Source organism: Dryobates pubescens, chromosome 4 (assembly GCF_014839835.1).
Source record: "Dryobates pubescens isolate bDryPub1 chromosome 4, bDryPub1.pri, whole genome shotgun sequence".
NCBI lineage: Eukaryota > Metazoa > Chordata > Aves > Piciformes > Picidae > Dryobates > Dryobates pubescens.
The window spans coordinates 2135208-2155696 of record NC_071615.1 but is presented as its reverse complement, the minus strand read 5'-3'; the positions used below and the strand labels follow the sequence as shown (position 1 = coordinate 2155696).

Below are 20489 nucleotides of genomic sequence, written 5' to 3'. Positions count from 1 at the left end.
ACTGGATTCTGAAGCCATGGACCTCTGGAAGCAGATGCATGACCATGTTTCCAGGAATCCTGCTTGGTGGTCAATGCATCCCGGGAAGCCAGAGGGACAAAGGGACCCCGCTTGACACCTCCTCAAGAGCACAGTGTTGGGGCTGTAGCTAGCTGGTTCTGGGGGTCCACAGTGCAGGTCTCTCCTGTGGAAGCAGGAGTTCCTCACCATGACCTGGATGATGTATGGTCCATCCATACTGCAGTGCAGGCTATGGCCCAGCCACAGCCAGGCAGTGGCCCTGGAGATGGGGAGAGGGAAAATAGCTTTGACACCACCAGCGCTTCATGTTCATGGTGAAGGTTTCATCCCCACCCTCTGTAATCTCAAATTCTTGGAAATAATATGTAATTGGAGAGGAATCCATGGGGTTTTCCCCCCCTTAAAACCAGAGAGGAAGAGTCCCTTAATCTCTTGTTGGTAAATACTAGAAAACAGCATGAGTAATGGTCTGTTTTCCTCTCCACAGTACCAGGAATGGCAGCAAGTAAGGGCCAAGCCTGCCACTCAAAGGAGAAAGATGGGCTTGGATCCTGCAAAAAGGGCTTGAACATCACCTTCCAGGTCTTGGTTTTACTTTAGGGAACAGCAGATGCCTCTGAAACGTCAAACTCCAGCTTAAGAGCAGCCAGAACCAGTTCTGCGAACGCAGAGACATTAATCCGTACTGGCTGCTGCAGGAAGAGCTACCAAGAACAGGGATGCATCTGGCTCCACTCCAGGAAAACCCTTGTGCAATACAAAGCTGACACAGAGTGCCTGGGCAGTGGGAAAGGGTGGGTTTGAAAGGGGGCAGCAAGGGATCAAGAAGGGTTTGAAATAGTGGATAGAGAAGTAAGGAGTTCATGAAGCTGGTGCAGCACCAAAGCCCTGTGGTGCTTTTGGGCTGCTGTGGGCACAGGAGGGGAAGCAGCTCTGCCACTGGTGACACTCACCTGAGGAAGCTGATCCTGGCTGGGAATTGGGAAAGGTTGGGTTTGAAATGGTGGCTCAAGGGATCAAGAAGGGTTTGAAACAAGGTAAGGAGTCCATGAAGCTGGTGCAGCTTTTGGGCTGCTGTGGCCACAGGAGGGGAAGCAACTCCATCACTGAGGTTTGCGGTGGTGCTCACTGGAGGGAAATGAGCCTGGCTGTGGGGACAGGGCAAAGCATATATGGTACTCAGACCAGCAATGAGCCAGCAGGACCCCAGCCCTTGCTGCACCCTCCTGAAGAGCAAGCCTTGCTGAGCAGGCACGTTGTCTCTTAGCAAATGCTGATTCCTCCTATCAGCAGACCTGAATTTATTTACATCAGAGACTTTGAGCTGGGACTGGCAACTCTGACATAAATTGTCTGAATAATGCAACGTCTCCTCTCCTTGCTGGTTGCTATGGGGACGGGGCTGTTTTAGCCTCTGTCTATAAACATTAACCATGAAGGGGACGTGGAAACATAGCTAAAAATAAAATACTATGCCCAAGTCTTTTAAGAGGAAGGTCGTTGGGATGGTGATGACAAGAAGAGCACAGCACAACCTCGTGTGAAGGCTCCGAAACGGTGAGACACAAACGCAGCAGCGTCCGGAGCCCGGCGGAAGGAAACAGAGCCTGGACTGAAAAGAAACCAACTTTTAATTCCTGCTGAGTGATGCCCGAAGGGTGAATTACAACATGCAAAAGCAAAAGGAAATCAAACTGGCCCACGGTGGTGACGCTGAGAAAAGGGACCCTCTGCTGAGGGGACGATGCGATGCTCAGCTGTGGCACTGCATCCCGACGCCAGCAGAGGAGCTGGCGGCAGCGCAGTTCCCTTCTCTCTGGCGCCGCTGCCGGAGGCTTTGTGGTGGTTTTTGTTTGGTCATTTACAGCTTATTTCCCAAACTGTTCTGAGAAACTGTAAACACTAAGCCTAGGTCTGGAGCATCAGCCCCTGGCAGCTTCCTTTCCAGGGCAGGATCCAGCACTGGGCTCTATAGGACTTGTCAAGGCTGGTGGCAGGGGCGGAGGGAATGATCTGTATCCATCGGCTGCCCGGTGCAGAAGGCAGGGGCAGCCCTTTCCCTCCCTTCTCACCCACTGCCCCTTGAAGGCAGTGAAAATAGCTGGAAGGCACTGACTGGGTCATGGGGAAGGTGGGCAGGGCCCACACATGCCCCTGGGGAAAAGGAGGGGCTCTGTGTGTGCAGAGGGGACCAGGGATGGGATACCTGCACGGACTGGATAGGGATTGACCCTTCCCCTTGGTCCTCTCCATGCTGGGGCTTCCCCACAAGACAACTACCATCCCTGCATGCCCCTTGAACAGTGGTTTGGGTCATACATTCACATCTAAGTGCTTTTCAGTGACCTTTCTTGGGGCCTTTTCAAACGGTGTAGAGATGCTACAGGGCTCTGCATGGGTGGAAAATGGCAGCGCTGGACAGGGAGGTTTCCCTCTCCTAGAAAAGAGGTTTTACTGTTGGGTTTGCAGCAGTTTCACCTCTTCCTTCTCCAGCCCTTTCTGAATGCCTCAGGAGTTCCCAAACATTCTTTATTGCTTGCTTCCTGCGGCTCTTGCACAGCATCTTCAGATGATCTTCAGGATCAGATGGAGCTGGAGCTTCCTCGTGCTCAGAGCTTGCTTCCAGAAGGCCCCTGGTGCCTCCATTGTTACTCTGCTTGGTCTCCAGTCCAGGGCTGGAGCTGGGCTGCTTTTTGCCCTGCAGATCTCCAGTGTGTAGGAGGAGAGGTCAAGATGTCCCACACCATGTGGCTCCTGGGAGAGCAATGCCTTTGTGGCAGGAGCTACAGTGATCCATCAATGGGGTCAGAGACCTGGGGACAGGTACCTCCAGCTCCTGTGGGCTGCAGTGAGGAGGTGCTGCCCTGCTCAGGCTGTTCCTTTGATGGCTTCCAGTACTGCAGGGTGCTCAGTGGGCTCATTAAGGGTTGCTAGGCTAATTAGTGGGACACATCTCAGTAGGAAAATAGGCAAATTGGACAGTGAGGGGACCACAGAGGCACGCTGTGCCGAGGTATCCGAGACACTGCTTTCTGGAAGGCAGAGACAAAAGCCCGTTAGGGACCACAGCGGTGTTACAGCATCTCTGCTGGGGGAGAGGCTACAGAGATGCCAAATCCTCCCCACCTGCCAGCAGGCAGATTATTGCAGGGGGACATTTAACCCCAGGGAAAGGAGCTTTGGCAGGAACTTCAGCTTTGCCACCCCCCCAACCCCAAGTGTCTGGGTTGAGCTGGTGCAGCCCATGTGCGGTGTGCTCCCAGCTCGGGCACGCAGCAGGGGTGTCTGATTTCCCTGCAGGGTGGTGGGGCACACATGCCCTCTTGCACCATCCCTGCTGCTCTCTGGAGGACTTGCCATGGCCAATAGCTGCCTTTTTTCTGCCTGATTTAGGCTAAACCTGGAGCCTCAAAGCTCCCCAGCAGTTCTCCTTCGTGCTGACTCTCAAGTATACAATCAAACCAACCTGGGGGCTGCCGGCTGGGTGCCAAGAGGCAGACAGGGCCACCACGGTGTCAAACCTTCCCACCTGGGTTATTGTGGAGGTTTGAACCTCCAATCCCTTGAAATGTGCAGGAAGGGCTCTGGAGGAGCTGGGCAGGGCAGGAACGAGCTGGGAGGGTGGGTGGTGCTCCTGTCCCCATCTAATGTGCTGGCAGGCTGGGGAGCCTGGCTGAAGCAGCCACCAGCAAACATACCTCTTGCTACTTGTTCTTTGCTCCCTTCTGTTTCCGCCGATATATTTCCTCTGTGAAAGGCCTGTGGTTGGGAGAATGGAGATTTGGGGAGAGAGAGAGAGCAGAGACACAAGAATGGGGAAAAGAATGGAGGAAGAATTAAAATTAAGACTGCTGACTGCTCTCCTTTGGGCCCAGAAACTCTGCCCTCCAAGAGCTGGCACAACCCAACTATTCCCGTGCCACGGCAGTCCTCAGCTCACTCTCTGGACCACAGAGCAGCTCCAAGCTGCTCCCACCTGAGACCATCCTTCAGTGGGATGAGGCTCAGTACACCACATGCACACTGGCCTCATCCTTGCACCTCTTCCTCCCTTGCCAACACAAAAGACATTTCACTGATGGAAGTACAACTGCTGCTTCTGGGAATTATTCTGGGCCACTCTGTCCTGGGCTGCTGAGCTATTGTGGCGCAAAATACCAGAGAAGCCCATCCAAGGAAGTATAAAATGGCAGCTCTTCTGCAGGGTCTCTTCAGAGCACACAATGAGTCCTCTCAGTGCCTTCCTTATTGTTCTTGTACAGACAGAAACAGGCACCCAGAAGAAAGGAAAGCTCTCATTTTGGATAAAAATAAACAAGCGCCATCGATGTTCCTAGAACTCAGCAAATAGTTTTGGAGAGGAATCTGCCCATTACCAAAACAATTGAAAACCAATCCTCTGTTCTCCTGCTTCCCCACTGCATTAATTGGAAAAAGATAAAAAAAAGAAAAGAAAGAGAAAAAAGGAAGAATGCCTCTCTCCTCCTGCAGTTCCCCGAAACCTGGGGAGTTAAACCTGTTAAGGAACAATTAGAAGCTCTCCAGCTCTGCAGAGCCACTCACCCCTCGTACAGCATGGCGATTGTGTAGGAAATTGCCACTACAGCTGTCAGCAAAAGGCCAGCTGGGCTCGCGTGCCTGGTTTGAAAGAGAGAGGGGGGAAAGCTCAGGTAAGCGCTTGGGCTTATGCAAGGCCTGGTTTAGGAAGTGAAATGAGACACTGGGCTCCAGGAGAGCTCCCTCCTGCTCGTTAAACAGAAGCAAAGGAAAGGGTGGGGTGTGTTGGTTGACTTTGTGCTTAACTGTCTTGGACAGATGTTACTTGGCAAAGATTCTATCCCCAGCCTACTTCAGCAGCTTCTTTTAAGCCTCCTCCCTGCACGTCTCTGCTAAGAGAGCTTCAGCTTTGATGCTAAGTCCTGAGATTATTTGGCTGTTCAATAGCTGAGCAGCTGCTGACGCAGGGCCGTGGCTCCCAGCCAGAGCTGTAAGGGGAATGCCTGATGTGCACGGCAGGAGAGGGCCACCCAGGGCGCAGGAGACACCTGGCAGAGGCAGTGGCATATTGCACCGGATCCACCGACAGCGGCTGAGCCATGGCAGGGCCAGGGAGGGAGAGAGATGGAAAGGTCCAAGTGTGACCTGCCAAGGGTGCTGGCTGTGTGCAAGGCTGGGTTCATGTTTAAACCCATCTCAAGATGGCTCACAGATGGCATCGGGTTGGAAGGGACCCTTAAAGGTCATCTTGTCCAACATCTCTGCAGTCAGCAGGGTCACCTCCAACTAGATCAGGACGTCCAGGGCCACATCAAGTCTGATCTTGAATGTCTCCAGGGATGGGGCCTCAACCACATCCCTGGGCTACCTGTTCCAGTGTTTCACCACTCTCATTGTAAAGCACTTCCTCCCTCTGTCCATCCTAAATACACCCTGCTCTGGTTTTAATGTCTGGCCACCTGGCTGAGTTCAGCTGAATGGTGTCCTTCAGCAAGGGGACTGATGCTGCCCACCACACTGCACTGTCTGGTTACAGGCAGAGGTGCTCAAGGTGCTGTAGATCAGAGAAGTGTTTTGGTTGGAAGAGACACTTAAGATCATGGAGTCCAACCATTAACCTAGCACTGCCAGGTCATCGCTAAACCTCAGCACCACATCTGCACAGCTTTTCAATCCCTCCATCAACAGGGATTCCTCCACTGCCTTGGGCAGCCTGTTCCAGGCCTGGACAACACTTTCCATGAAGAAATTGTTCCTCATGTCCAACCTGGCTCAACTCAAACCTGTTTTCTTTTGTCCTGTCACTTGTTCCTTGGGAGAAGTGACTGATCCCCACCTACCTCTGACCTCCTTTCAGGGAGTTGTAGAGAGCAAGAAGACCTCCCATGAGCCTCCTTTTCCCCAGGCTAAACAACTTCAGTTCTCTCACCCTCTCCTCACCAGAGCTCTGCTCTAGACCCTTCACCAGCTTTGTTGCTCTTCTTTGGACATGCTCCAACAATGTCCTTTTGGTGAGGGCCCCACTACTACAACTGTGCAATGGGAGTGACTGTTGCTTTTAGCACCAAGGAATCAGGACCCCAACATCTCCATCTCCTCCTGCTCCAAAGAGAGATGTCAGTGTAGGCTGCAAACCTGCATCACCCACATGAGGACACCCAAAAGTGTCTGAGGCAGATTCCAGTGGAGGCAGAGAGGGCTTTACTAAATCACCAGGACTTCATCCGGTGGCTTACAGTCCCCCAACCAGGGATATTGACACCACTCTGTGGTGACAGCAGCCACACCAACAGCCATTCCTCACTTGCTAGCCCAGCAGCCATGAGGTCCTGGTTCCATCTTTTCCCAGCAAGGAAGTGGAGCAGGCACTAGCCCCTCCAGAACGCCCTTTCTGCATCCTGTGCCTCCAGCTAATGGCTGCAAGTGTTGCCCTTAATTAGGACACTGCTGATTGCCTTTAATTGCTGGTCACAGCTCAGCTCTGAGAAGGACAAGAGCTGGCTGTCACCAAAGAAAAAAAGGACTTAGCTGGCCCTTGGTGAAGAAAAACATTCTGCAAGACTCATGCCTGTTGGGAAAACAGGAGGAGAAACCAAACAACCTAAACCTCATACTGGAGCCAATTTCAGGCCCCACCTGGCCTAATGAGTTCCTGGAGAGACCCACACAAATTGTCACCTTTTCTCTGTTTCCCCTCTTGCAGAAAGTTTTCCCCTCATTAGGAAGCATCAGGCAACTTCTTCCTCTCCCAACCCCCTGCTATTACATGCTTAGTCATGTCTCCTCCTTGATTCCTATCAAAGAGAACAAATTTGCATGATTGTTTGTTGACAGCAAGACCTCTAATTGCATCATTTGGCTGCGGCTGCAGCTCTGATTTACACAGCCTGTTGCCATGAGTTGAAACAGTTCCCTACCAGAGATACACAAAGCTGTCCCCAAACAGCTAATGCTCCATTTGTCTTGTGGGAGAAATGAGGCTGCTTGAAGTGGGTGATGAGAAGCATTGGGGTGAGTCGTTTCCCTCCTAAGAACTCGACCTACTTACTAGGCAACGGCTGGTGCTGTAGCACCGTCAACTGAGTCTCAGACAGGAAGGTTTTGTGCTCTTGGTGGGACTTTTTTTGGCTAGAAACCTGTCCATCCCCAACCCTTGCTGAAGCTCCCCATGGCTGTGGGTTCTCTGCAAGAGCAATAGTGCAGGCTTGCATCGTTCCCTGCTGGGTGCTGGATGTGGGACACCTGCTTTGCCCTTCCCTCCTGCAGCTCCTGTTTTTGGGGTGATAAGTGGAGGTGCCTTCTCCAGTGTATCTTGCAGAGCTGGGGATAGCTGCAACATCCTGCAAGGGGGAAAAGAGTGGCTCTTGCCCCACACCATGCTTTTGAGGCTGGACCAGAGCCAGAAGGCAAGCTGTCTTGGTGTGCTGCCAGGCTCACTTAGTGGTGTGGTATGTGCCCTTACAGATGGAAATTCATCAGTCCTTTGGTCTCCAATGCCTGGAGAGTGCTACATCACCAAGGAAGGACAAACAACACAGCAAACACATTCCTCCAGCTGCCATGGAGCCAGGATGTTAGCTCTGGCCTCTGAGGGCAGACACCTAACATCTTCTGAACGCCCTGAGACCTCAGAAGAGACTCCCCAGACCTGCTGAGCAACCTGAGCTGAGATACCAGAGGAAAGAAAGAGTCCAAACCACCAATGTGAAGGGCTGTGCAGAGCTTCCCCAGGGCAGGCAGGTGGTGTCTTGGTGCCACTTCACACAGCTCCAGCAATTTGTTAAAGGCAATTATTTGTCATGCCTTGCTGCCCTTCATGGTGACTGCCTTTTAATGAGGAAAAGGAGGTGACCACACTGTTGTCTCAAGCTGCTTCAAGCTGCTTTTGCCCTGGATTGCAGGGGACGACCAAGCAAAATGCACCTGGTACAAGGTGTGGGCATGTAGAAGGGACAGAAACAGCTCAGGAAGGCTCTGCTAAGGTTCTAGTAAAGACCTTAAACAAATAAAAATGTCCTTATAATTCCTCATGGTGAAATTCCTAGGTTTGTGGAATGAGGGGTGGCAGTGTCCATCATCTCTGGTTGTGGTGTGGGACAGAGGGAGTTCATCCTGCCCCACTCCTCCCAGCAATATCCACACTGCCATCACGCTGCTGCTGGCCCCACAGCCAGCTCTAATACCCAGCTCTAAGACCCAGTCCAGTGCCATGGGTCTGCCAGGAAGGCAAACAGCCTTCTGCAGCCAGCCCTCACAGCACCAGGCAGGCAATTCCAAGTGCAGAACGAAGAGCAGCGTGGCTCAGTGGAGACAGGAGAGAAACCATCAGTTCACTTATTACCAGGGGCCAGAAAGAGCAGAACTCACAGCCGTAAAGGTGACCAGAGAGTGGCAAAGCGCTTCAGTTTTTCCACCAAAGCAGGAGAGAGCTGGTCACCCTCAGGAGCACCGATGGGAAATTACCTAGTGCTATCATCCCCCAAGGCGTGACAGGCTCCTGGCGGGACACAGCCGGGGCTTTTCCTCCCGAGCAAATAAATAAAACGTGGTATTAAATGAAAACCACATCAAACTTGTTACAGAGAATAGAGAATATTGCTCATTCGCCGCTAAATTGCAGCCTATTCATTTCCTGCTAAGTAGGCTATTAAGCCCTGTTGTATCGCGGGAGGAGCCTTCTGGAAGTGTCGCCACCGTGCAGCGGGGGGAAAGGGTGCCTTTCCTTGTGTTGTTTTCTTCAGAGGTAATTCCAGGGTCACACCGATCCCCGGTATCGCTGCCCTGCCCCTGCTGGGTGACACCTGGTGTGAATTCCGCCCCAGTGTTGATTTTTCCACGTGCAGAGCCTGCCAAGGACCTCGCTCAGCTGCAGAGCATTTTGCTGATTCCTCCTCTCCCCCAGCGCTTGGCCACGATTTATTTTGCTACAATCAATGCCGCGAGTGCTTCATGGCAGCAGAGGATTCTGCACTCACAAGAAGAGTGGGGAAGCGAGGAGGAGTCAGGGCGTGTCGCACTCTCCTCGCTGTTTTGTCGCCGACCGCCAGCCCCAGGAGGTTGTTTTGCCTCCTGATGCAGCCTGTGCCCAGCGCAGACCCCACGCGTATCCTACCGGCGCCCTTCTGCAGGGGCAGGTACTCACATGAGGGACCAGCCCAAGTAGATGGCAGTGCTGCCCCAGTACATGGGATTGTCCAGGACATTGAAGGGGAAGCTGGTCACTTTTGCATCCATCAAGATGCCGAAGTAATCTCCTGCAAAGCAAAGCAGAGTTGTCGGTTAGGCTCCGTGAAGCAGGGAGCTGTGAGGGGGCTTTGGCAGGCCGATGGCTGCCCTGTGTCACAGCCCTGCTAGGGGTGAGGAAGGAAGGTGAACGAGGTGGTTTCACTGCTGGTTTCCAGGCTGGGAAAACAGCAACCGAGAGCTTGGCTGTTTGCTCAGTGTCTCTCAGCTTTTCCCAGGATGGCTCTCTGCCCATGAGGAAGGTTTCTGCATTGCAATGAGGCTACAGCAGCACAGACAGCTCGCCAGGTCCCGAGTGCTTGATTCTGGCTTTCTCATTTGAGAGCAGCCCACCTGATGCCACTGGATGAGGAAAGAAGCACACAGGATCAAACCCATTAAACGGGGAAACAAGCCCAGTGCCCTGTAATGGTGTTTCAAGGTGTTATAATCAGGCCCTCCACCAGCAAATGGCCTCGTTCAGTGTCACCCTTACCTCCTGGGTCAGAGAATTTCTCAGAATTTCAGAAAATAGCAGCCCTGCCTACAAAAAGCTCAATTATCAGCATGGTGATGATGGTGAGAAAAGATGATTGTCATCTGTAACCAGGAAAGCTTTCAGAATAGTCAGCAACCGACCAGCTTCCTCTCTACCCTCCTGAAAGGAGCCTGGAAAAGAAATGACAAGCGAGGAGATGTTGTGCAGCTTGTGAGTGGCATCTCAAGGAGGGAGAAAACGCTGGCATGCAGAACTCTGACTTCTCTTGGTCTTACAAGTGAGACCACAAAGCCCAGCAAGGGCTAAGAAGGATCTAGGAGTACTGGTTGAGAGCCAGCTGCGTGCCCAGGAGGCATGGAAGACATATGGCATCTTGGTCTGGATCAGGAATAGTGTGGCCAGCAGGAGCAGGGATGGAATTCTGCCCTGTACTCAGCACTGGTGAGGCCTCACCTCAAGCACTGTGTGCACCTCTGGGCCACTGACTTCAGGAAGGATCTTGAGGTGCTGGAGCAGGTCCAGAGGAGAGCAACCAGACCAGTGAGGGGGCTGGAGGGAAAGTCCTATGAGGAAAGGCTGAGGGAGCTGGAGGTATTCAACCTGGAGGAGACTTAGCGGGGATCTTATCATTCTCTGCAACTACCTAAAAGGAAGTCGCAGTCAGGTGGGGGTGAGGCTCTTCCCCCAGGCAACCAGCGACTGGACAAGTGGGCATAGTGTGAAGCTGCACCAGGGGAGGCTTAGGTTGGATACTAGGAAGCACTTCCTCACAGAGAGGCTGATTAGGCACTGGGCTGGACTGCCCAGGGAGGTGGTGGAGTTGCCATCCCCAGATGTCTTTAAGAACAGCTTGGATGTTGCACCTGGGGCATGGTTTAGCTGACGCGGTGGTGTTGGGTCCTAGGCTGGACTCGATGATCTCAGAGGTCTTTTTCAGCCTCAGTAATTCTGTGAGTCTGCTTTTGCTTCAATGTCCTCTGGCCAAGACCTGTGTCAGTAATAAGCGAGGAGCAGTGCTGGTCCATCAGCCCAAGGAGCTGCCACAGCCCTGGGTCATGTTGCCAGCTTTGCTGCCAGCACTTTCCCTAACCTTGGGCAAGTTCTCCTCCGTCCCTCCCGGTGCTATTGTGCACCGATCATGAGATCAGGCTTTCTTATAGCCCAGAGGGTGGTGAGGATTAATGTATGGTGAGAAAGTGCTCAGAAATCCAGATAAAAGGCATTACAGGGGTGCAAACCATTCAAGGTTATTATTATTACCTAGATGGTGGTGTAATTTCTTTGACCTCACTTGGTGCAAAAACATTTATTTCTGAGGATAAACAGCGCCTGCCCAATTAGACAATGCTTTGGGGCTTTAACTGCAGGCCTCTAAGTGAGATAATTGCCTGGTATTCATACTATATGTTCTCACAGTTACTTGGCAATGCATCTCTCAGATTGTTCCAGTAGAAAGAACACATCACCCCCTGCCACAGCCCATTTCTCTGCTTTCTTATGTGTCAGAATGCTTCATTATACCCTGCCCGCCCTCGCCTTTGGGCGGAACACCTCGCTCCCCCTGCCCGCACAAAGCCCTGGCTTCCTGGGGCTGCCAGGGGTTTATCTGAGTCTGGCACTGGTGGGGCCATGGGACCCTCTGGGTGGCCTCCTGCAAGCTTGCAGTGGGGAGCAGGCTGTCCCCTGGGCCATGAGTTTTTCTGATGTAAACCCTGCCTCTGAAGCTGCACAATGAAATGAAGGTGACCACCAGAGACGACCTGCAGTGCTTTTATAGTCAGGCAGGTGCCAAGAGAAAGGACTCTGCTGTGGTTTGCACAGCACCATCCTGGGCATCTCCTGTGCCTTCATGAAGCCTTCAAATCAACAATCATAGAATTGTTAGTGTTGGAAGGGACCTCAAGTTCCATCACCTAGTTCCAACCCCCTGCCATGGGCAGGGACACCTCACACTAGGGCAGGTTGCTCACAGCCACCTCCAGCCTGGCCTTAAAAACCTCCAGGGATGAGGTTTTTGAGAATCAGCTTCTTGTCAGGCTGAGGGACTTTGGCATCTAATCTGGCTTATAATCAGCTCCTTGTCAGCCTAAGGGACTCTGGCATCTAATTTGGGTTATTTTTTTGCTAGAGGTCAGTGCAATTCTCTCACTGCACAGAGCAGACACTTTAGATGGCAGCAGTGAAAAGCCATTTGATGCACTCCACAAGCTCTCCCACAGTCCCTGGAACCTGACTTGGGCTGAAGCACCACCTCTGCCTCCCTCTGGACAGCCACTGGCTTCACTATCACCCAGTGTCAGACTTGGGTCAAATCAGGTTTGCTTGAAATCTTGGTCAGTGCTGGAAGGAACAAACACAAGCCAGATGGGGTCAGACAGGCAGAGCTGCCCCTCCATGCCCTCAGCCTCTGGGAAGCCAAGCCCTTGTTAGGAAATAGGACAAATGGCCAGTGCTGAACTGATCCCAGATCCCTGTGAGGGCAGGGTGTGGAGAGGGAATTGCTCTGCAGGGCAGAGGTCCACCTGGTCATGGAGCTGCCTCCAGCTGCTACTTACAGAGGCTGGGGTGGGTGCTGCTGTGCAGGAGGTTGGGGTTGGAGCAGAATCATGGAATTGTGACTCAGGTGGTTCCTGCTGCACTGCTGAAATGTGCTGTTAAAAAGAAATCTAATGGGCAGCCCTGGTGCAGGCTCCATGCTCTTCCTAGTCCAGCCCTCACTGCTGCAGGAAAACTCAAAAGGGAAGTGTCAAATGGTGTGCTGAGAAGTTTAAGTGCTTGGGTGTCAGAGGCTGTCTCAAAGCTACTCCAGAGCTCATGTATTCACTGTGAGAAGAAGCTGGATGGTGTGATAAGCCCCTTCTTGCCAAAGCAGCATTTCCCTTTGCTACCTGCAATCAGAAGCGCTGTTGCTTCTGTGGGGCCCTGCTCCTCCTGCAGTACCAGCACATCACTGAACCCTGCATGAAGAAGGATGCTGGGAATGCCACTTTCAGGTGAGTCCTGAGTAAGAGAACACCTCATGTGAGATTCTCTGAGACCTGCTCCTTGTCTTCCCCCTTGCTGGGTAAAAACCATGCTGAATAGCCTTCTCCATGGAAAGTTTGTTGACTTGGACTCATAGAGGCTTGCAATGGAGCTGAGAATCCACCATCAGTCCAAGGATGGATGATGTTCTGCAGGGCTCCAGCAGGGCCATGCTTCTGTGGCACAGAGATCCCCATCCAGCCTGGCTGCACCAGAACATGGTCTTAGCTTCTCCTCACCCTGGCTAGCAGAAAGAGCTGGCTTCCCTCCCTGCTGCTTCATGCAAGGCTTGGAGCCACAAAGCCTCAACTTGGTGGCAGGGAGAGCCTGCACCAGCAGAGAGGATGAAGAGAACTGCCTATTATGGGCCGCCAGTGCCTGTTTGTTCCCTGCCCTGGGAGACACAGGAGCCAATGGCCATAGAGAGCAGAGGGGAGAGGGCCAGTCTCACCGCTTACGCTGAGCCTGACTCACTTGTTTGTTTTTCCCCAGCGGTTCAAGTCCAGTGGATCCTCCTGGTCAGATGAATCAGGCTTTACGTAAACAACCCCAGACCTGGCTGAACTTCAGGAGCATTCAAGCAGCTCTTGCTGGCAAGGTACTCCTGTGCCCAGCCTCCCTGGACATGACCCTGCAGGCACAGCACCACTCCTGGGCTCCGTGGGCGGTTCTGGAGGATGCTTGGTGCCTGGAGCTGGGGGACAGAGGTGCAGCACGGGGCCAGGAGCAGGGTTACACAGCTGAAGGGTGAAGCCACCCTCGAGGAGCGCTGAGCCCACTCTTCCTGGTGGCAGGATGTTGGCCAACTCAACACATTTCTTTGCAACTCCACTTGAAACCAGGAAGGTTTATTACCTCCCTCTCCTCTTCCTGGCGACGCCACAGGAGCTAATTGAATTTGGTTTGTAAAGCACTTGCAAAAGCACAGCCTAAATGCAGTGTCAAAGCTGGGGCTGTGATTATTCCAGCCAGCAGGAGCTGCCCCTTTCCTCAGATATTTATTGTTCCTGTCTCTATTTTACTTTTATGAATTCCACACATACTGGCATGTTTTTAAAGTCAACAAGGCTAACGGAATTACTCTCTAAATGTGAAAGCAGGCACGATGGAAAATGCCTTCTGCCAGAAAGTGGCAGATAAAAGAATCTGTCAGCCAGTGGCAGGTTTATTACAGAGCAAACAAGATCCTGCCTCAGTGTGGGTGTCGAGGGTGGGGGCTCGGAGCTGCTGGCTGGCTTGTGCCTGCTGTGCCGGTGCTGACCTGCTCGTGGGGTCTGCACTTGGGGTCCCTTCTGGACTGCCAGAGGATCCCCAGCCTGGATGCTGAAGGTGACGGGACTGGCAGCAATAAAAGCTCTGCACCACCTCCTCGGTGTGAGGTAACCACACGGTTACATCATGCTTTGGTGCAAAGCCAAGACCAAATCTAAGAGCCCTGAAGGCAAGGGCAAGGAAATTGTGACAGGACTTTGCCCTAGCAAAAGACCCCTGCAAGGATTAAAGTGCATTTAATGGTTAAGCTGTTGACTTTTTAAGTGCTTACCCAGGAATGTTCCGATGAATCCCAGCGCTAAGAAGCTGGAGATGACAAACAAGGACCCTACAGCCAAGATGGCCAAGCCTGAGTAATAGGCCCAGTGGCAGTCCAAGCCCTCCAGCTTTGGCTGGCTCTTCATGGCTTCTGTGAAGCTGTTGGAGAGACAACAGAGGCTGTTAAAAAGCAAAGCAGCAATTTGTCACTGTAACACCACCCACATTTCCCCGAGAGATGTGGAGCTTTGGCAGAGGATGCTGCTTCCCCCTTCCAGGGGTTCCTTTTTCCACCTGGACCTATTCAAACCTCCCAATAAGAGAAGCAAGGCACCGACCAGGGTGTGAGCTGGAGCAGCTTTTTCTGCTTGCAACCCTTGCTTTCTCCTGGAAATACCAACCCCACTGAACTGCAGCATCCCAAGCTTTCACCTTGCTCACCAAAGCCCAGGTTTCCCCACGACCAGGAGCCGTGGGGAAAGACAGCCCTGCAAACGCTGGAGGCTGCGGTGCCTCAGCGCAGGACTCGAAGGCTTGGGAACAATCAGCTGGGTTACCTCATGCTCCCACCCCCGTTCCTCTCCATCAAAATATTTTGCAGCCTTCATGTGTTAGCCACGTGCCCAGGAGTGATTCATGGCTGAAGCCTGACGAGCAGGAGGAGGATTGGAACAGCAAAAGGAAAATACTAGAGACATTTTCAAGTGTGAACACAGCTTCTCAGCTCCAGGCTTGTTCAGGCACTTCAGGTCTGACCTTCCAAACACATAGTTTGTGAGTGGAAAAACTGTGATCCCTCCCTTCAGCCCCTTGAACTTTGCCCAGAGAGGGGCTGGGCAGGCCCAGCAGCATCTCACATAGCTCTGGTACAAACGTACGACGAGGAGGGAGACAAGAGAGGGATTAAAAACATGCCCATTAATAACAGTGAGAGGAGATAGCAGACCTGCAGAGCTGTACACTGTGTTTCTCCACATGTTGCTGACACATGAGGTAGGAAACTTGGAGCCTTTTTTTTTCAGTTTAATGAGCACCCTGGAGGCCGAAATTCAAGTGGAATAACAGCTCTCCATGCCTCCAGCCACAGCTGCCGGGCCAGGAGAGCTGCTTCTGCCTGCGCTTCTGGGCTCCTCAGCTGGAAAGTGCTTCCATGACACTACCTGCAGGGCTCAGGGTACAATCATAGAATTGTTAGGGTTGGAAGGGACCTCAAGGATCAGCCAGTTCCAAACCCCCTGCCATGGGCAGGGACACCTCACACTACAGCAGATTGCTCAGAGCCACATCCAGCCTGGCCTTAAAGACCTCCAGGCATGAGGCTTCCACCACCTCCCTGGGCAACCTGTGCCAGTCTCTCACCACCCTCATGGGGAAGAACTTCTTCCTAACATCCAATCTGAATCTACCCATTTCTAGTTTTGCTCCATCCCCCCAGTCCTATCACTCCCTGACACCCTCAAAAGTCCCTCCCCAGCTCCCTTCAGATACTGGAAGGCCACAATTAGGTCTCCTCAGAGCCTTCTCTTCTCCAGACTGAGCAGCCCCAACTCTCTCAGTCTATCCTCATAGGAGAGGAGCTCCTCTTTGCTCATCCTCATGGCTCTTCTCTGGATAGATTGTTTTTGCCAGTGCCCAGCCTCCTCCCCCCGCTGGAATCATTCTGGTTGCAAAAGACCTTTAAGATCACCAAGCCCAACCACTATCTAGCTCTACATTGCCCTAATGAAAGCTGAGAGGTGTAGTCCTGCTTGCCTGGGATGGACAAGTGGCTTCACACACACCTTTCCCAGGCTCAAAACCCAGATAGCCAGTAACATGCACCAAGCAAAGCCCAGCATGGTATTTAAACCCTGGATGATGTATTTTGTTTTCCTTGGAGCTCATTCCTGCTAAGTTTTCTACTGTAGGGGAGTTTTTAAGACCATTTAATCTTCACTTTGGACTGGAGCAAGGAGACAAAACACAGAATAAATGTAGCATGCTTGGGAGTGAGTGAGCTTTGCTCTCCACACTGGAAATCACCAGGAAATTCCCCTTCCCAGGAAGCCAAGAGCAGGCAGCATGGCCCTGGGCAATGTAACTGCCCACAGCCCTCCTTCAGCACCCAGCACACCGACCTGAGCTCCCCAGGCTCACGCTGGTTTAGCTTCAAATCCTTACTAGTGGGACACACAAATCTGGCTGCAGCATGAAGCAGCAGCAGAACCCTTTGCATCATTTCCCTGGTAGTTATTTTTAAATTAAACAAGTCTTCCCTATGAGGAATCCCAGAGCTGCTGCCTAGGTCTGGGAGGAAAGCAATCCTCCTGCATGGATAGAGCTGTCTGCCTGAGCACTCCTGGCCTGGCCATGCTCTCAAAGGACACTGTGACATCCCCAGGGATGCTCTGGGGATACTTGCTCCTACAGAGGAGGATGCTAATGCCTTTTCACAGCTGAGGGTTTGGCTCTGCACCTGGCGAGGATCTCTCCACAGGGCACCAGCACCAAGAGGGGACATCACAGTCATCAAAAGCACTGCTGTTGATCCCTGGGGAAGCAGGGCTTGGAGACTAGTACTGCACTGGCTCCTGCTTCAATCCCAACCTACAGTAAAGGCATCACAGATTAGTTTGGGTTGGAAGGGATCTAAAGATGATCTAGTTCCATCCTCCCCCGCTGCCACAGGCAGGGTCACCTACTACACCAGGCTGCTCAAAGGCCCATACGACCTGGCCCTGAATGCTTCCAGGGATGGGGCACCACCTTTCTGCACAGCTTGTTCCACTGTCTCACCACCCTCACAGTGAAGACCTTCTTCTTAATGTCTAATCTACATCTCAGTCTGAAACCATTGCCCTTCATCCTATCACCACACTCCCTGATGAAAAGTCCCTTCTATAGGCTCCCTTTGAGACTACAACAAGGTGTCCCTGGAGCCCTTTCTGCTCCAGGCTGAACAACCCTAACAAAGATGGCAGAGTAAGGAGAGGTAGAGCAAGAGCAGTGCTCAGAGCCTGCCTCTTGTTCAGGATGAGCTGGATTCACGCTCTCTTCCATCCTCGAGGCTCCTCCAGCCAATGCCAGTGACCTGACTTGGCCTTGGAGCACAAGAAGAACAGAAGTGGCTTCAAGAGCATGAACTGCTTGACTGCAACTCAGCCTTGGAGGTTTTGCAAGCGGCACGTGACGAGGTTTGTTTTGGCAAGGCTGTCTCCCCTGCTCCAGCAGATCCCATCCCTCCTTTTCATGGTCGGCTAGGCCTGCATTAGTTATCCTCATCAGCACGTCTGCCTCGCTCCCCTGCTGCCTGGCTGAGAGCGAGAGAGGGAGGTGTTTGCAGGGAGATAATGGACTGCCTTTCCCTCTAGTAATGTTTTCTATCTTCCTAACCACACTCTCTATTTGCATTAAACATGATGCACACAGGAGTCTTCAGAATTGGTAAATAAACCTTTTAAGCATCTGTGATGCGGGGCCACGACAGGCGGCACCGACTCCTCAATTACTGCGGCATCCACAACCGCTCCTCGGCGGCAGGGGAGCCTCACCCTCCCCGGCAAGGGGAGGACAAGGTGTTGGCCATCTCCCTTGCTAAGGGAGGGAACGGTGCAGCCAATCTGTCATGAAACCAGTCCCTTCCTCCATGTGTCTCTGAGTCACGTTTGGTACAGGATTTATTTCTGGCTGCACAACAAGGCAGCAGGCCCAGCTCCATGCTCAAGAGGACACCAATTACAGCCACGCTTTGTCCCTCCCAGTACCTGGAAATGCTTTATGTGCTGAGTGGAGAGATTGCCATGGTGAAGAGCATCCCTCTTGCCAGTGCAGGGGAGGGGTGGGCAGGCTGCGACCTACTTTAATCACCCGGCTGCTGTCACGAGGATGGCTGCCAGTGGGGGGGAAAGGGGAGACCTGGAAGGTGCCCCCAGATTTGGCCCATGGAAATTGGGAAAATGGGGCTTCCCCTCAATCTGCCCATGCTTGCCAGCATCAGGGATGACACCAGAGGTGCAAGTTCTCCATCCCAGCAGGGAAAAAAATCCAAATTCATCTGCTCTGGCCAAATTCATTGACTCATGGAATGCTTTGGGTTGGAAAGGAACCTTAGTGGTTATCTAGTCTCACTCACCTGCAGTCAGCAGGGACATCTTTCACTAGAGCAGGCTGCTCAGAGCACACTCCAGTCTGACCTGGAACGTTTCCAGGGATGAGGCTTCTCCCACTTCTCTGGGCAACCCAAGCCAGCATCTCACCACTCTCACCATAAAAATTGTCTTCCTTATCTAGTCTGAATCTTCTCTCTTTTAGCTCACCACATAAACTGGAAAACCACTCCAAGTGGAGCTAAAGCAGGGGATGGAGGTTCCATGCTGGGGGGCTCACACAAAAAGTCAGAACAAGGGAAGTGAGCTGCAGATCCTCTTGCTGGGATGTAGGGGGGACATGGGGCCGGGCTCGCACAAACAGGCTCTGATTTATTCAGCCAGAGAATGATGATTGCAACACAGGAAAAGTTATCAACCCACAGCCCCAAATACGTCCCCAAAGGCTGCATGGAGCATGAAGCAAACCTGGAAATACCGTGCTAGGAGAGAAACAGAGCTTTTAAGGTCCCTGGGCCTCCCTGTGGCCCTCTAGGAGCACATTTTGTAATCCCTTTCCTGCAAAGGAGGGCAAAGATCTCATCTGACAAACTGGGTCACAGCTGGGAGCAGCCCAGCAGCACTCCCATTGCCTGATCCCAAATATCAGCCTGGAAACTGGGGCTGGCAAATGCAATTGGGGCAGAATTGGGCCAAGGGCTGGCAGGCAGCGAGGGAGCAGCGGTGGTGCAGGCAGGCAGGGCTGGGGAGGCAGCAGGAGCCGCTGCAAGGTGCCAGTTCTCCAGGCAGGATGTCGGCCTGGCCCCTGTGCCTGAGGCATTTTGTTCCTCTCACTAAAAGGAGGCAACAGGGGTAAAAGCATTGGGCAGTGCCCAGCAGCAGTGCTGCAACAAAAGATCCTTGTTCATTGCAAACAAGCAGCCCCAACACCACTCAAATGGCCCTGCTGGTACCTCTGGCAATTGTTAGACAGGTCATCATCCTCACAGCTTCTTTTTCCAGTAATGACTCTGCTTTTCTGCCACCACCACAGTGCATCTTATTTAGGTCACTTGGGGGCCGTGGCAGCTTCTCTCCTTCCTCTGCATCTCAGCTGCTCAGCTTCCTTATCTGGATGCCCGGCAGCCGTGTTGGTGAAGGAGCAAGGTGCTGTTGGCTCACTGGGGCTTTTCCCAGACAGCCATCAGAGATTACTGGCAGTGTGGTTTGGAGGGGGCATAATCTCCAGGCCATGCTTGATTCCCATCAAACTTGGTCACTTCTGCACAGAAGGTTCTCGGATTGATGCTGTTTACACCCTGCTCGCTCATGGTACTCACAGCATTAAATAGTGGGGAGGGCAAAGCCAAGAGGCACTACCAGGCAGGGGTCATAGAATGGTAGGGGTTGGAAGAGACCTCTGGAGGTTGTCTAGTCCAACCCCTCTGCCAGAGCAGATTCACCCACAGCAGGCTGCACTGAACAGCATCCAGGCAGGTTTTGAATGACTCCAGAGACACAGACTCCACCACATCTCTGCAGCCTGTCCATGTCTTGCTGAATGGCAGCACAACCTTCTGGGTGTCAGCCTCCCCTCCCAGTCTTGTGTGATGAACAAACCTGCTGAGGGTACATTCTACTCCTTTTTCCAGGTCATTGATGAATGTGGTGAACAGGACTGGACCCAGGACTGGACCCAGGACTGACCCCTGGGGGACACCACTTGCTACAGACCTCATCCTCTGCACCACTGCCCAGAACCCTCTGACCTCTATCTTTCAGGCAGTTCTCAGCTCACCCCCACTGTCCATTCATATAAGCCACACTTCCTAAGCTTGCCCATGAGGAAGCTGCAGGAGACTGCTGAAAGCCTTGCTGAAGAGCAACCACTGCCCTCCTCTTATCTATCCATCCAGTCATGCCCTCACAGAAGGTATCAGATTAGTCAGACATGATTTACCCTGTGTGAATCCATGTTAACTACTTCTGATAACCTTTATTTCCTCCATGTGCTTTGAGATGACACCCAGAACAAGTTGGCAAACAGCCCCTTCCCTGTGCAAAATCACATCCCAGGCTTGATTCATTTTCCTGGAAGCATCAGCTCCAAGCAAGAAGCCCATCCATGCAGG

General features: G+C 52.5%; 1 protein-coding gene across 1 annotated transcript in view; it reads right to left on the bottom strand.

The window, feature by feature from the left end:
- Positions 1-2062: 2062 nt before the first annotated feature.
- The window catches only part of PEMT (phosphatidylethanolamine N-methyltransferase), a 49946-nt gene continuing 31519 nt past the window's right edge, over positions 2063-20489 (bottom strand). The window contains exons 4-8 of the mRNA XM_054180287.1: positions 14307-14452; positions 9161-9272; positions 4585-4659; positions 3720-3780; positions 2063-3053 (exon numbers count right to left, since the gene is read on the bottom strand). Of these exons, the coding sequence (XP_054036262.1) occupies positions 3726-3780; positions 4585-4659; positions 9161-9272; positions 14307-14452 (388 nt within the window). The 3' untranslated portion in view covers positions 2063-3053; positions 3720-3725. The remainder of the gene's footprint in view (positions 3054-3719; positions 3781-4584; positions 4660-9160; positions 9273-14306; positions 14453-20489) is intronic.